The following is a 12,962-nucleotide window of genomic DNA, read 5'->3' as shown; positions in this document are numbered from 1 at the left end:
ACCCACAGACATTGTCGAAAGCCGCATCCAAACACACAAAACCCCACACCAAATGGATGATGCTCCAAAAGGGAAACGGTCACCTGTGACCAACTCTCATCTACTCAGCTCCAAAATTCTCTTTCCTGGAGTGGAAGTGGAGCTCCTACACACACATGCGCTGTGAGAAGAAGAATTGAGTACGACATACCTCAGAATCAGTGAAAAAGTTGTAAAGGAGCACGTCATCAAATTCTAGGCCTTTGGCTTCGTAAACTGTTAGCACAAGCGCTAATCCCAGCTCTTCTGGAATTTTCTCCTTTGCCATTTCATTGGCTACAAGGATTACCTAGGAAACAAAGGGGGATAGAAGAGAAAAAACTTCACATTGTACAAAGAGAAATCTAGTAAAGCTGAGACTATTTCTGTGGGAGGCAAGTAATGTCTTTGATGAGGAATGGCCATCGTGGTGGGAATATTAATAACACTTCGTCACTCACCCATCTCTGAAACTTCCTTGTTCTGGGACAGGGGCTACTGAATTCTACGTTGTGGAAGAACTCAGCTTCTCAAACCTTTTTTCAACTGCAAACTGCCTTTTATTTTAAAACATACAATCTCAAGAAACTCACCTGGTGGGCTCCAAATTCAATGGGCTGGGTTTTTCTTTTGTTGCCTCGAAGCAATATTGCCAAGTCACTTACACTACAGGACTCCAGGACAATTGGTCTGGGACCATCAAAGAGGCCAGAATCCCTTGGAAGGCGATCAAAAGATTCCGGGAAATAGAACTGAAGTAAATCTACCACTCCAGATGCCAGATTGAGGATTCCTGGGATAAAAAAAGTCAGATACTGTACAACACGCCAACATGGCTGGGGTTTTTGTTTTGTTTTGTTTTGTTTTTGGCCACGCTGCACAGCTCGCGGGATCTCAGGTCCTTGACCAGGGACTGAACCCAGGCCATGGCAATGAAAGCCTGGAATCCTAACCAACTAGGTGGCCAGGGAACTCCCGTGCATTTTGGTTTTTTATTTTGGTTTTGCTTTTCTCCTGAGAAGCAGTATTGGTCCTGAGAGTACATACAATTGCAGCCAATTTCCAGATCCTGTTAGATTATCACTTTGGCTCTGAGCTGTATTACTCCGGGTACCGCAGACAAAGGCAGAGATGTGTTTGCTGTCCTAAGAAGGTTTTGTAAATCTCATTCCTGGACTATATTCATGTGAGAGAAAATGACCTCATGAAGAAGAGTCAAGGCAGAAATGTAACTAAACACTTAGAGCTGTTAGAATGCTAATACAAGGGCTAATATACAGTTAAAAAACAAGAACTATCCTGTCCCCTGTCGTTGGTACTTAGAGCACTGGAGACAACACTACATGGTAAGAGCTGGACGTTAGGTGGGGCAGCAACCTCGGCTTCCATTGCCCTTTTCCACAAGGTTTATACCTAGCAAAGAGAGGAGTATACTAAATAATTGTCAGAGCTGGATAAAGGATTTTCCAAAGAGCTTTCTCCTTGGGTCCCATTTTTGTCTAAGCGCTGAAGTAACACTGACAGTGATGTCGACTAAACAAGAGGCACCTTCATAAAGATTAACCTGTTTATTAATTCTCACAACAGCCCGGTGAGACAGACCAGACAACCCCACTTTTACAAACAGGGACTCCAAGGTCCGAGAAGTTAGTAAACACCTCCAAAAGAAGCTGGACTGAATACGGATCATCCTGGGTCTCCCACTATTCTTAGGGGCCATGTGCCCTTTGCCCAACACCAGCTAGAATTCTATGAAATGGGCATATGTGTACCCATTGCTGTTACCAAATAGTAAAGGGAAATGTTACTATCCAATGCTATTATTATTAACACTATGCAATATAAAGAAATCAAGAATACAAGTGGAAACTGTTGAATTTAAGCAGATCAGCTGCGACTGTGGTTCAGAGATGTACACTAATGAGAGGATCAGAAAAAAGCACGGAAGTGTTCATTTCAGTGAAAAACTGGAATCCACTTAAATGCCCTTCTAGGGAACTAGATAAAATTTTTTATACAAACATGCTCAAAGAATAAAAGATGGTTCAGCTATAAAAAGCAATGAAGTACTGATACACGCTACAATATGGAAGAACCTTGAAAACACTGTGCTAAATGAAAGAAGGCAGACATAAAAGGTCACATATTTTGTGATTCCATTTATATGAAATGTCCAGAATAGGCAAACCCACAGACACAGAAAGTAGATTGGTAGTTCACAGGGGTGAGGAGGGGATAAGGGTGACTGCTAACGGTTATGGGGTTTCTTTTGGGGGTGATAAAAATGTTCTGGAATTAGACAGGGGTAATGGTTGCACAACCTTATGAATATATTAAAAAACCACGAAATTGCACATTTTAAACAGGTGAATGTTATGCTATGTGAATCTCAATTTAAAAAAGAATAAAAGATGGGGGAAGTATTCACTAAATAGTCACTAAATTATGATTGATTAAACAATGTTAATCAATCATAACACTGATTATGTAAATACACATAATCAATCAATAAATGTGTGTGATAAATGCATATCTGTATATGGCCAGTAAAGAGATCAGAAGGAAATGAAACAAAATGTGAGTAGTGAGTAGCCTTACAGGGGGCTTGAATTTTTTTTTTTTTTAACGTTTTATGTGTTTTCTAAAGTCTCTCAAATCTAATACATATTATTGGGGCTTTTTCTGGTTCTATACACGGAAACATTTACGCACAGTCTTCCCTCTATCCTGACAGGAGGTGGAAAATGGAGTTTATGTAGTGATCATCTGGGTGGGTTGCCTACTACATAAAAAAAAAAACAAAAAAACAACTGCTCACGGGACAATGCCCTTTGCCATACTCTATCTTGCTGATCATAAAGGCTGCTGCCCCAGACCAGTGGTGCTGAACCCATGTACACCATCAGAATAAGGGGCTCATTCAACTACTCATGCCAGGTCCCCTCTACAGAGTCCGACAGCAAAAAAGGGGGTGCCGTCTGGAGCTACCCCCTGGGGACAGAGAAATGTGAACGTCTTGGTCACCAAGCCCCCACACAGTGTCAGGTAGGGGAGGAGCTCAATATATGTTTCCTGAATGGATAAAATCTCGTATTTCGAGCATAAACTTCTTTGTGCCAGTTTTTCCTGCACAGCACAAGTAGAAAGTCATGGAAGAGCAAGAAGCTGAGCTGCTCAGACCCAGGCAGACCCTGTAATTGATGGGCAACATCAGGAAGACTGTGAGAGTCCTGGAAAGCTGGGCTGAGCTGTGTGGTGTATGCTACACTCTGGGAGGCCACCTGGCTTCTAATTGTTTTCTGAATCCTTGGCTAAACAAATCAGAATGTTAATCTACTTTTACACTGTAAGGGTGTTAAGAGTACCAATGTGTGTGTGTATGTGTATGTATGTGTGTGTGGTCTGTGTGTGTTTTCTCTTTTCACCAAACCATAGCCTACCTGAAATGCATCCAGAAAAAGAGAATCTATCAAAAACCTACAATAAGCACCAGACTTAAATGGTGAAATGTTAAAAAAATATTCACATTAACTTCAGGAATAACATACGGATGCCTGTTACTGTTTCTGTTTAAGGTCCTAACCAATAAAATATGATACAAAAAAGAAATGACAAGTATAGAAGAGAAGATCAAACCTGCCCTTACCTGCATAAAAATGTCAAAATGGTAAATGTAGTAAGAGTGTTCAGCAAGATTGTGAGATACCAGATCAACACACAAGAACCAACAGCATCCCTCTGTACCAGCAAGACATGGCTAGAAAATTTAAAAAGAGAAAAAAGGTGCAGCCATGATAGTAACCAAAAGTATAAGGTTTCTGGGACAAATCTAAGAGCTGTGTAAAATATCTGGGGAAAATTATAAAATATTATTGAAGGCAGTAAAAAAAAAATCTGAACAGAGAAATATGCCAAGGTCATGGTTCAGAAATCCCTACAATGTAAAGATGTGATTTCTTCCCAAAGAGTGAGAACTTCAATTCCAATCAAAATTACAAAGAGTCAATGGAGAAATCTGATAATACAGTAAATAAAGACAGTGTGATAATAGTACAAAAACAGACAAATTAGACAAATCAAAAAAAATAGTGAGCCCAGAAACAGACTCACAGATATTTGAAAAGCAAGAATTGCAAATGAGGCGAAAGGATGGACCATGAGGTAAATGGCATCAGCACAACTGTTTATCCCTATGGAAAAAAGGAAAATTAGATCACAGAAGCATGATTTCAATAAAGACAATGTCACACCACACATACATTTTAAACTGAATTAATTAAATTTACCTAAATTTTGACACCTACCTAAATATAAGGAGCACAATTTAAAACCATTAAAAGACTACATAGGAGGTTACCGTAACCCCAGGTCAGAAGGATTTAAGTAAGACAATCATCAGACCACCGATGACCAGTTTCAAGATGACTGTCAGAGCTGACTGTGCTGTTTCTGCATGTAGCCTCCTCCCTCCCTCTATAAAAGCTCTTGACCACCGATTGGCAGGGTGGGGGGAAGGGGAGTTGGCCTTGGGACGTGAATCTGACACCCCAGCCCCGGGTTGCTGGTCTCTGAAATAAAGCAAACTTTCCTTTCCACCAACCTTGCCTCTTTATTGGCTTTTGAGCAGCGAGCACCTGGACCCACTTGCGGGAAGTTTTTGACACCCAACGTGAGGCTGCGCTCTCGCGATATCTGGCTTCCAGGGTTTTCTTGGGAAGGGCTGCCGCCATGAAGAAGCACTGGGATGGCTGTGAGGAGCCCATTGCTCGTGGCTCACTGGATTCGGGAGGGAGATTTGGGGGGACGTTCCTAGCAGCTGCCCTAACCATTGGTTTCGGAGATCCTCCCTGTTTCTTCCTTGCTCGGCACTGGCTGCCAACATATGCTTTTCCTTGGTGCAACGGAAACATGCATCTCTGGACGAGCTGACGAGCTCCAAGCCTGAGTAAGGGCACTGGTGAGCACAAGGCACATGTTCTTTTGAGCATGAGGTGCTATCTGGGCATCTTGCCAGTTGGTTCTGACGTGTTTTCTGACGTTGAGGACCATTTGTGTTGGGAAGTGTTTGTCTGGGACTCCGTATCGGTCATCCTCTCAGTGCATTTGTGACAGTTCTGTCTTCTGGTGTGTGAGTGTGTATTCCATTTGTGTGATTGGTATTCTTGTTGCTTTTTGTAAAATGGGAAATTCAGGTTCAATTCATTAAGAAAAATTTTGGCTATGAACCTATGACTAAGAAAAAGACGATTTTCTTTTTAACACTGTGGGCCAACAGTATTCTTCAGACTCCAGAGAAAATTGGTTAAGATGAAACTCTTCTGACACTCTAAACTGGTTCTTTTTTGCATATGCAGTTAGAGAAAGCTAGCTTGATAAAATACTGTTTTCAGAATTCTGACCCTGAGAGAACAAAAATATGCCTAGGAGAAAGCTTGAAATTAACGCTTATCATGTCCTTGAAATACAAACACAGCCCACTTTGCCTGAGACTTCAGCCTTGGGTTAATTAGCAGAACTACAAAAGATGTTTGGGTTCCTTAAACAGCATCTTGTACCACATTAAAAAGAAATTGTGCTATGAGAAAAATATATGTTTTTAGAGGTTATGTTCTTAAGCTTGCCAATCAGAAAATGCTGATATAGGGCTTCCCTGGTGGCGCAGTGGTTGAGAGTCCGCCTGCCGATGCAGGGGACACGGGTTTGTGCCCCGGTCCGGGAAGATCCCACATGCCGCGGAGCGGCTGGGCCTGTGAGCCTGCGCGTCCAGAGCCTGTGCTCCGCAACGGGAGAGACCACAACAGTGAGAGGCCCGCGTACCACAAAAAAAAAAAGAAAAAGAAAATGCTGATATAAACAAACAGCTCAATTACTTGTTTCTTGGTTTTGTTAAGGTCTTTTAAGTTAAAAACTGTAATATGTAAAAATGATAAGGGAAGCATTTCAGTATGTAAAGCAAGTAGGATATGCGTTGTCAGCAAGAGAAGTATAAAAAACGAAAATATTTTTGTTGAGGGATAAAGGAAGAATAATTTTGTCTGGAAAGTGGATAACAAAGTGTGGTGCAGTCATGAATTAGACTACTAACAGCACTGAGAAATGCATGGACTGCAGCTCCATGGTATCAACATGCAGAAATCCCAAAACATTACTATAAGCAAAATTACGAAGTTGCAGAAAGGTACGTCTGGTATGAGTCCATTAAACAAAGTTTTTAAACATGTGAAATAATACTCTATGTTGTTCATGGACACATGCAGGACATAGGAGGTGAATTGGTGAGCATTCTATAAACCACAAAGGAAGTATTCTCTGTGCCTCAGTTTCTTCCTTTGTAAAATGGGAATGATGTCTACCTTGTAAGGTTTTTTGGAGGCTTAAAAACAGGTACCCATGGGGGTTCCCTAGTGGCCCAGTGGTTAGGATTCCGGGCTTTCACCTCCGTGGCCCAGGTTCAGTACCTATGTCAACTGCCTGGCATCGTGCCTGGCACAGGGAAGGGGCACACGTGAGGCACAAATTAAAAGCACCTGAGAGTGCATTATCTCCCACAACCTCCCGCCCCCCCCCCCCCCCACCCCCCACCCCCCACCCCCCACCGCCATCTTTTCTTGCTTCTCTTCGGAAGAAAAGCTGCTTTCTTTCAGGATTAATGACTTGTAATTGACGTATTACTTTACATTTTAGAAGCAGGTGCTTCCAAAGTGCTTTAACAAAAGTTCTTAAGCAGTTTAAATGTTCCCCTGAAATGTTTTCATGTCATGGCCAACACCTTAAGCTGTAATTACTTAGAGGTTCATTTCCATTCAACCACAGCTTAAATCATCAACCTAAGAATGAGTAGCGATGACTACTGAACTTAATGGTTACCAAAGGGGGAAGGAGGAGTGGATAAACTAGGAGTTTGGGATTAACATATACACACTACTATATATTAAAATAGATGACCAACAAGGACCTACTGTATAGCATAGGGAACTATACTCAACATCTTGTAATAATCCATAAGGGAAAAGAATCTGACAAAGAACATATATATATAACTGAATCACTTTGCTGTACACCTGAAACTAACACAACATTGTAAATCAACTATACTTCAATAAAAAAAGAGAAAAAAGGGGGATTCCCTGGCGGTCCAGTGGTTAGGACTCTGCGCTCTCACTGCGGACGGCTCGGGTTCAATCCCTGGTCAGGGAACTAAAATCCCACAAGCCAAGTGGCCAAAAAAAAAAAAAAAAAAAAGAGAGAGAGAGAGAAAAGAATGAGTAGTGGCAAAAATCATAAGATCTCTTGTTCATGTGGGTAGATCAAAATATTATCCTTAGCTACAAGAACCCAACAAAAGCTAGGCCACAGCTTCAAAAGTAGCCCAAGGTCAGTGCCCAAGCACCTCCCCTGTAGGGAGAGCCCAAGGCCTGGACGTACCTGAGTGGGACCTGTAGTTCTGGTGCAGCTGGTAGATCTTCTTGGGCTTGCGCACTGCATACTGCTTGTCCGTGGTGTTCTTGCTGGCGTAGTGGAACAGAGAGCGCAGATCACTGAAGCGGAAGGCCACGCCCTTCATGATGCTCTGAGCCGTGTCCCCGGTGAGGAACATGGCGTTGGGGTCATTGATACATTTCATCAGCAGCGCCAGCTCCGCTTGGGTGAAGTCCTGGATCTCATCACCGTAGAGCTCATGGATGGACCATGGGAGCACCTTGAGCTTCGACAGCCTCCGGGACAGGTTGTATAGCACATCCTCTTCATCAAAGTACCCTTTCTGAGACCTGATCTGCTGATACAGGCAGAAGAGGCCATAGATCTCACTCCGGTCTTCCTTGAAATTGGGGGACCGCTTCCGCCCTAATTGCTTATATGCTTCTTCTGTGAGTCTCCCCTGGGGGCAGCTGAGGGCCTCAAAAGACCCCTTCAGAAAAGACTTTATTTCTTTCCAAATCAGGGCAGGGTTGTAGGAAGTTTTCCCTTTGATCATTTTGGGCCATATTTCATTGGCAAACACCTCAAATGTCACGTACACCCGGGGGTCACTGTCACATGGGCGTGTCTCCACGGTTGTTTCCTCCTCACCATAGTCCCCGTCTGCCTCGGCCTCCTCCTCATCTTCCTGCCAGTTGGTGACGGTCAACTCTTCCTGCATGGACCATCCTACGATGGATCTTTTCAAGCTGCCATCTTCGTTTCTCAGAAAAAATGGTCTGGGCAGAGAAGCATCAAGCAGGAGGAGCAGCTGCTTGGAAGTGACAAACAGAGGAAAGTTCTCATCCCGCAGGTCCTGGAGTTTGTGGACATTGGGTTCCAGTGGTTTGTAGTGACTGGTGGCCTTGGTAGACTTGGAGAGCTCAATGAAATTTCTCTGCACCTCCTGGCACAGGACGTGGTTCTTGGTCACGAAGATCTGATGTAGATGCTCCAGCTGGTGGGGCTCTTCTGGGGTGGGTCCTTCCACCCCTTGTTCGGGGTCCCCTGGCTCCCCACTGGCTCCCCCTGCACAGGCTTCACTCTCCTGCTCCTCTTCTAGGCTGTCCACTGTTACCACCTCAGTGGGTCCTTCTTCCTCCTCCTCTTCGTCCTCCTCCTCCCCACCTGGACCCTCCTTTCCGGGTTCCAGTTCCAACCTTCGCTTCAGCCAGATCTGCCTGGCCAGCAGCGGGCTTCCTGCCTGCTCGGCTTTCTCCCAGTAACCGTGGAATTTCTTCCACAGCCTGTACAAGCAGCAAGTCGTCTTGCCAGTGCCGCTCCGCCCGATGAGGATGATGGTTTCCAGTGGCCTGGGGTTGAGGTCGATCACCGCGTACTCGAGCTCGCCCACCCGGAAGGGGTACTCCACCGTGGCCGTCGTGTCACTGAGGATGTTGGAGGCCATGCTGGTGCTGAAGCTGTGGAACTTCATAATGTTATACTCCGTCTCCACCGCGCTGGCAGGGGGGAAGTACTCAGGATCCACGTGTGCCCCGCCCTTCTCGGCCTCTGTGTCCTCCACGTAGCAGCGGGGTATCCGCTTTTGGATTTTCATACTGTCGGACACCTGGCGCTTGTTGATACCCTTCAGCTTCTTGCGCAGGATGCAGGACAGGCCCCGGTTGTAGGCGCTGCAGATGGCCCTGATGGAGTCCGACAGTTTGCTGTGATCTAAGATGATGTCCCAGATCCGGATGATTTCTGTGTAGACCTGCCTCGCCTTCTCGGTGGGATGCGCACTGTGCTCCGCAGCCATGATCTTCTCGGGGTTCTCGCTGCACCGCGGGGAGAAGTCAATGGCGAGCTCCCACAGCATCCGGGCCCCTTTGTCCAGCTTGGCCTCGAAGAGCTGGATGCTTCCTTTCAAGTTCTTTAGCCGCTTCCGCAGGCCCCTGGTCCATTCACCATTGCCGAGCTTCTGGATGGCGAGGATAATTTTCTTCTTCATGAACTTGGTCATGACCTTGCTGGACAGCTTCTTCAGCATCTCCGAAGTGCACTCGATCTCCCATGTCATGTTCTCGAAGTCCAGGAGGCAGGCCTCCGTCTCCGGCACGTTCTGGTCGTCCTGGTCGTCGCTGCCCTCTGTCCCCCTGCGATCAGCAGGCACGAGCTGCGGAGTCCCGAGGCCTGCCTGCGCATGTCCCTCTGCGGCCTCAAGGACTGCGGGGTTGTTCCCACTGCAGTCAGAGCCCTCCGCCCCCGGGGTGCCCTGTAGCTCCTGTTTCTCTCCTACGGTGCCAGCTCCTGTCTCCAGAGGCTCGGAGTCCTGTGGACAGTCCTCCTGGAGGGACGGATCCAATTCCACCTGCTGAATCAAAGCCGTGATGTCCTGCACAAGGCGGTCTCTCTGCGAACAGGGCCTGGCAGCCCCAGGCTCTGGCCTCGTAGTCTGGGCATCCGGCAGGGTCTCCCAGCTTTCAGGGACCCCGGCTCTTCTGGGTGGGGCTCTTGCAGTGCTGCTGCAGGACAGGGACTTGGAGGAGCCCTTGAGTCGAGCCGTGTGAGCCGGGGCTGCACGGCGTGGGGGCTTCCCTGGGTGGGCGGCAGCATCCTGTCGGCCCCGGCGCCTGCTCTCCTGCAGGGCTTTGTTCCAGGCCAAGAGCAGTGCGTCTGTCTTCTTCACTCGGTGCCGGGCATCTCTGCCTTCCTTGTTCTTCAGGTTGAGGTTGATGTCAAACTTCACCAGCAGATCTATCAGCTTCCCCATGCGCTTCAGCATGCCCTTCTGGAAGAGGATGTGCATCAGCGTGTTACCGCTGTTGTCCTGGATATTGGGGTTGAGGTAGTCAAACTCGGTGGGCTTGGACCAGAACAGATCCAGCAGGTGGCTGAGGAAGTTAAAACCGATGTCAGCTGAAAGACACAAAAATCCTGTGAGTGCTGAACGGCTTTTCTGGGGAGCAGAGACGCCAGCCGGGGGTCCTCAGAACACTGAACTTCCCCAAGGATTTGATAACCCAGTGGTTCTCAACTGGGGGCGATTTGCTCCCCAATGGACAGGTGGCCGTGTCTGGAAACATTTTTGATTGTCACAATTTAGGAGGTGCTACTGGCATCTAGTGGGTGGAGGCCAGGGATGCTGGTAAATATCCTACAATACACAAGGCAGCCCCCCCAGCAAAGGATTTACCCTGCCCAACTGTCAAAGGTGGAGAAACCCAGAAATCACCGTAAATATTCCAGTAAGAGCCTTTATGTCAGGACCCTTGAAATGGCGTAAATAAATGGAAAGTATTTGCAGCTATGGACAGCCGATTCTTAAGTTTGGAACTTAAGAATCCTCCTCCATCAACCCACCCTGACCGTTCACCATGATGGTCACTCCTTCCCATCAAGCTATGGGTGAGGGGCCAGGAGATACAGGCCTGGCCAAGAAATGGGCCTTTTCCAGATGGTTAGTTTTCCCAGTAGGAAAGACCAAGGAGCACAGCATCCATTCTAACACCCAGCTTCCTCCTCAAGAAAAAGACTGCTTACAAAATAAAGGCCTACCTTCGATATCTAGAAAGATGTGGAGTGCGGCATGCAAAGGAGTGTCGCCTTCCGTGAGAGAAATGCTACGGGGGTCCGCACCCTTGGTCAAGAGGACGAAGGCCAGCTCAAAGTCCCCGTGCTTCAGGCACATGACAAGCGGCTGCTCCTGGCTGCCCTGGAGACCCTCGGGCGAGGCTGGGGGAGGCAGAGAGAAGGGACCGGTGAGCAGCATCCCTGAGCCAAGGTCAGCAGGGCCCACCTGAGGGGGGCGGGACCGATTCTGCCCTTTATTCCAAATCAAGAGGGGGTGCTGACCTGACTTCTGAGGGCCTCCTGCCACGCCCCCTTTCTGGGAGGCAAGGGTTTCCCAGTGCCCTTGGAGGGAAAGCCTGCCCCCTTCAGGTGTCCTGTCCCTGGGCCTCACCTCCTCTGTCTCTCCATCTCCCCCTCCCACCCCGCCACGGGACCACCATCAGCACCGGAGTAGGGATGGCATGAACAACGGAACTCCCAGTGTTTGCCCAACACAGTCCTGGACATACACTCGGTGACCTGGACGTGAGCGTGCTTCCCACATCCTTTGCTTCTAGGAAGCTTCTTCCCGAGAATGCCCATCGGCCCTCATTTGCCATGTTCCCTGACACATCCCCACTGCCACATCACCTTCTTTTTAGCTCAGTCCACACCTCCCCTCTGCGCTGCAAGCTCCCTGACCTCCACCCCCTGAGGACTGCAGCCCTCCTGCACTGCCACCCACCGGCAGCCATATGTTCACTGTCCATCCTTGTGCCCTGGCACCTGACCCCGGGGAGGCCCTCAATAAGTGCTTGCTTCATCAGGAACAAAATAGGAATTCCATAACCGCCATCGTTTCTGGGCAAAGGTAGTAACACTCCATGCAAGGAATGGGTTTGAAGACATAAACCACAGGCGGCCTTCCATCTATCTCCTGAAACCCGTGGGTAGAGCCAACGCCTGAAGGCGTTGTAAGTCACTTTGAGAGTTGGGACCAATGTGGCATCACTCCTTCTGAAGGTCATTTCCCCTTAAACGGCAAGGCAGGTGGAAAACCACACAGCCCAGGCGCTCCGCCGAGAGTCTGCGTCCATGAACTCATTGAATATTCCAAACAGCTCTAAGAAAGGGGGATTAGTTTCATTCCCATTTTATAAATGAGGAGACGTCAGTAGTTACAGTGGCCAGTTAGTAGTGGCCTAAGTGGGGGGAGCGTAAGGAGAAGGTTAGTGCTTCCAAATTTGTTTTAAAATAAAACCTGATCCAGCAAGACGTCTGCACACTCCAGACATACATTCAGCCAAGCCTGATTGTGCCGATTAAAACAGCAGATGTTTCCACCCACCCATTATTTGGCTGTTTCTTTAAAAAACAAGCATCACAAATCCCAATCCATGGATCAGAAAAGAATGTCACAGCGTTTGACAAGGACCCATGCGGCATACTGAGTGCAGGGAAAAGTCCAGTCGGAGGTTGGGAGGAAATGACCGCTGTGGCTACACCAGGGCCCAGGCCCCCTCCACAGGCCTGAGGTTTCTTACACGAGAGAAAGGGAAGAATTCACAAAAATGCATCGACCCTATCACTGTTTCCAATGAGAAGATAGGGAGGAGGAAGAGAATGAGGCAGAATTTAAAGGAGTCTCTGAAATCAAGCGAAAAGCCCCATGAACTGTGGCACCTGGACTCCCCTGGGATGTCCTCCCGGTGCTGACTCAGCATCTGGGACTCACCTCCGTGGTCTATCAGGTGGCCCAGGAGAAGGGTCCTCCGCTGGTCCCAGGCGCTGAGGCGGGGGAGGATGGCACAGAGGCTGAGGTTCGAGAGGTCACAGTCTTTGATGAGACAGTCCCCGGACGGTGGCTCCCCACTCACTTTGCGGGTCAGCAGCAGAAGCACTTCAGGCCATTTCTGTTTTTCCAGTAAAAACTTGATGAAGGCGTTGGCACAGTCGCGGTCAATGTCATAGACCAGGTCGGGAGGGATTTCTTT

The 12,962-nt window shown here is 47.6% G+C and overlaps 1 protein-coding gene across 2 annotated transcripts in view; it reads right to left on the bottom strand.

Annotated features, from left to right (window-relative positions):
* The window catches only part of TRANK1 (tetratricopeptide repeat and ankyrin repeat containing 1), a 65,542-nt gene that overhangs the window by 29,181 nt on the left and 23,399 nt on the right, over positions 1-12,962 (bottom strand). For both annotated transcript variants that reach the window (XM_027088177.1, XM_027088178.1), the window contains 5 exons: positions 12,704-12,958; positions 10,975-11,151; positions 7,444-10,335; positions 612-811; positions 191-328 (listed from right to left, as the gene is read on the bottom strand). In XM_027088177.1, the coding sequence (XP_026943978.1) occupies positions 191-328; positions 612-811; positions 7,444-10,335; positions 10,975-11,151; positions 12,704-12,958 (3,662 nt within the window). The remainder of the gene's footprint in view (positions 1-190; positions 329-611; positions 812-7,443; positions 10,336-10,974; positions 11,152-12,703; positions 12,959-12,962) is intronic.

This window comes from Aethalodelphis obliquidens, unplaced genomic scaffold (genome assembly GCF_003676395.1).
Source record: "Aethalodelphis obliquidens isolate GAN/ISIS:26980383/991018 unplaced genomic scaffold, ASM367639v1 scaffold62, whole genome shotgun sequence".
NCBI classification, from domain to species: Eukaryota; Metazoa; Chordata; class Mammalia; order Artiodactyla; family Delphinidae; genus Aethalodelphis; species Aethalodelphis obliquidens.
This window is presented reverse-complemented; position numbering and strand designations above follow the sequence as displayed.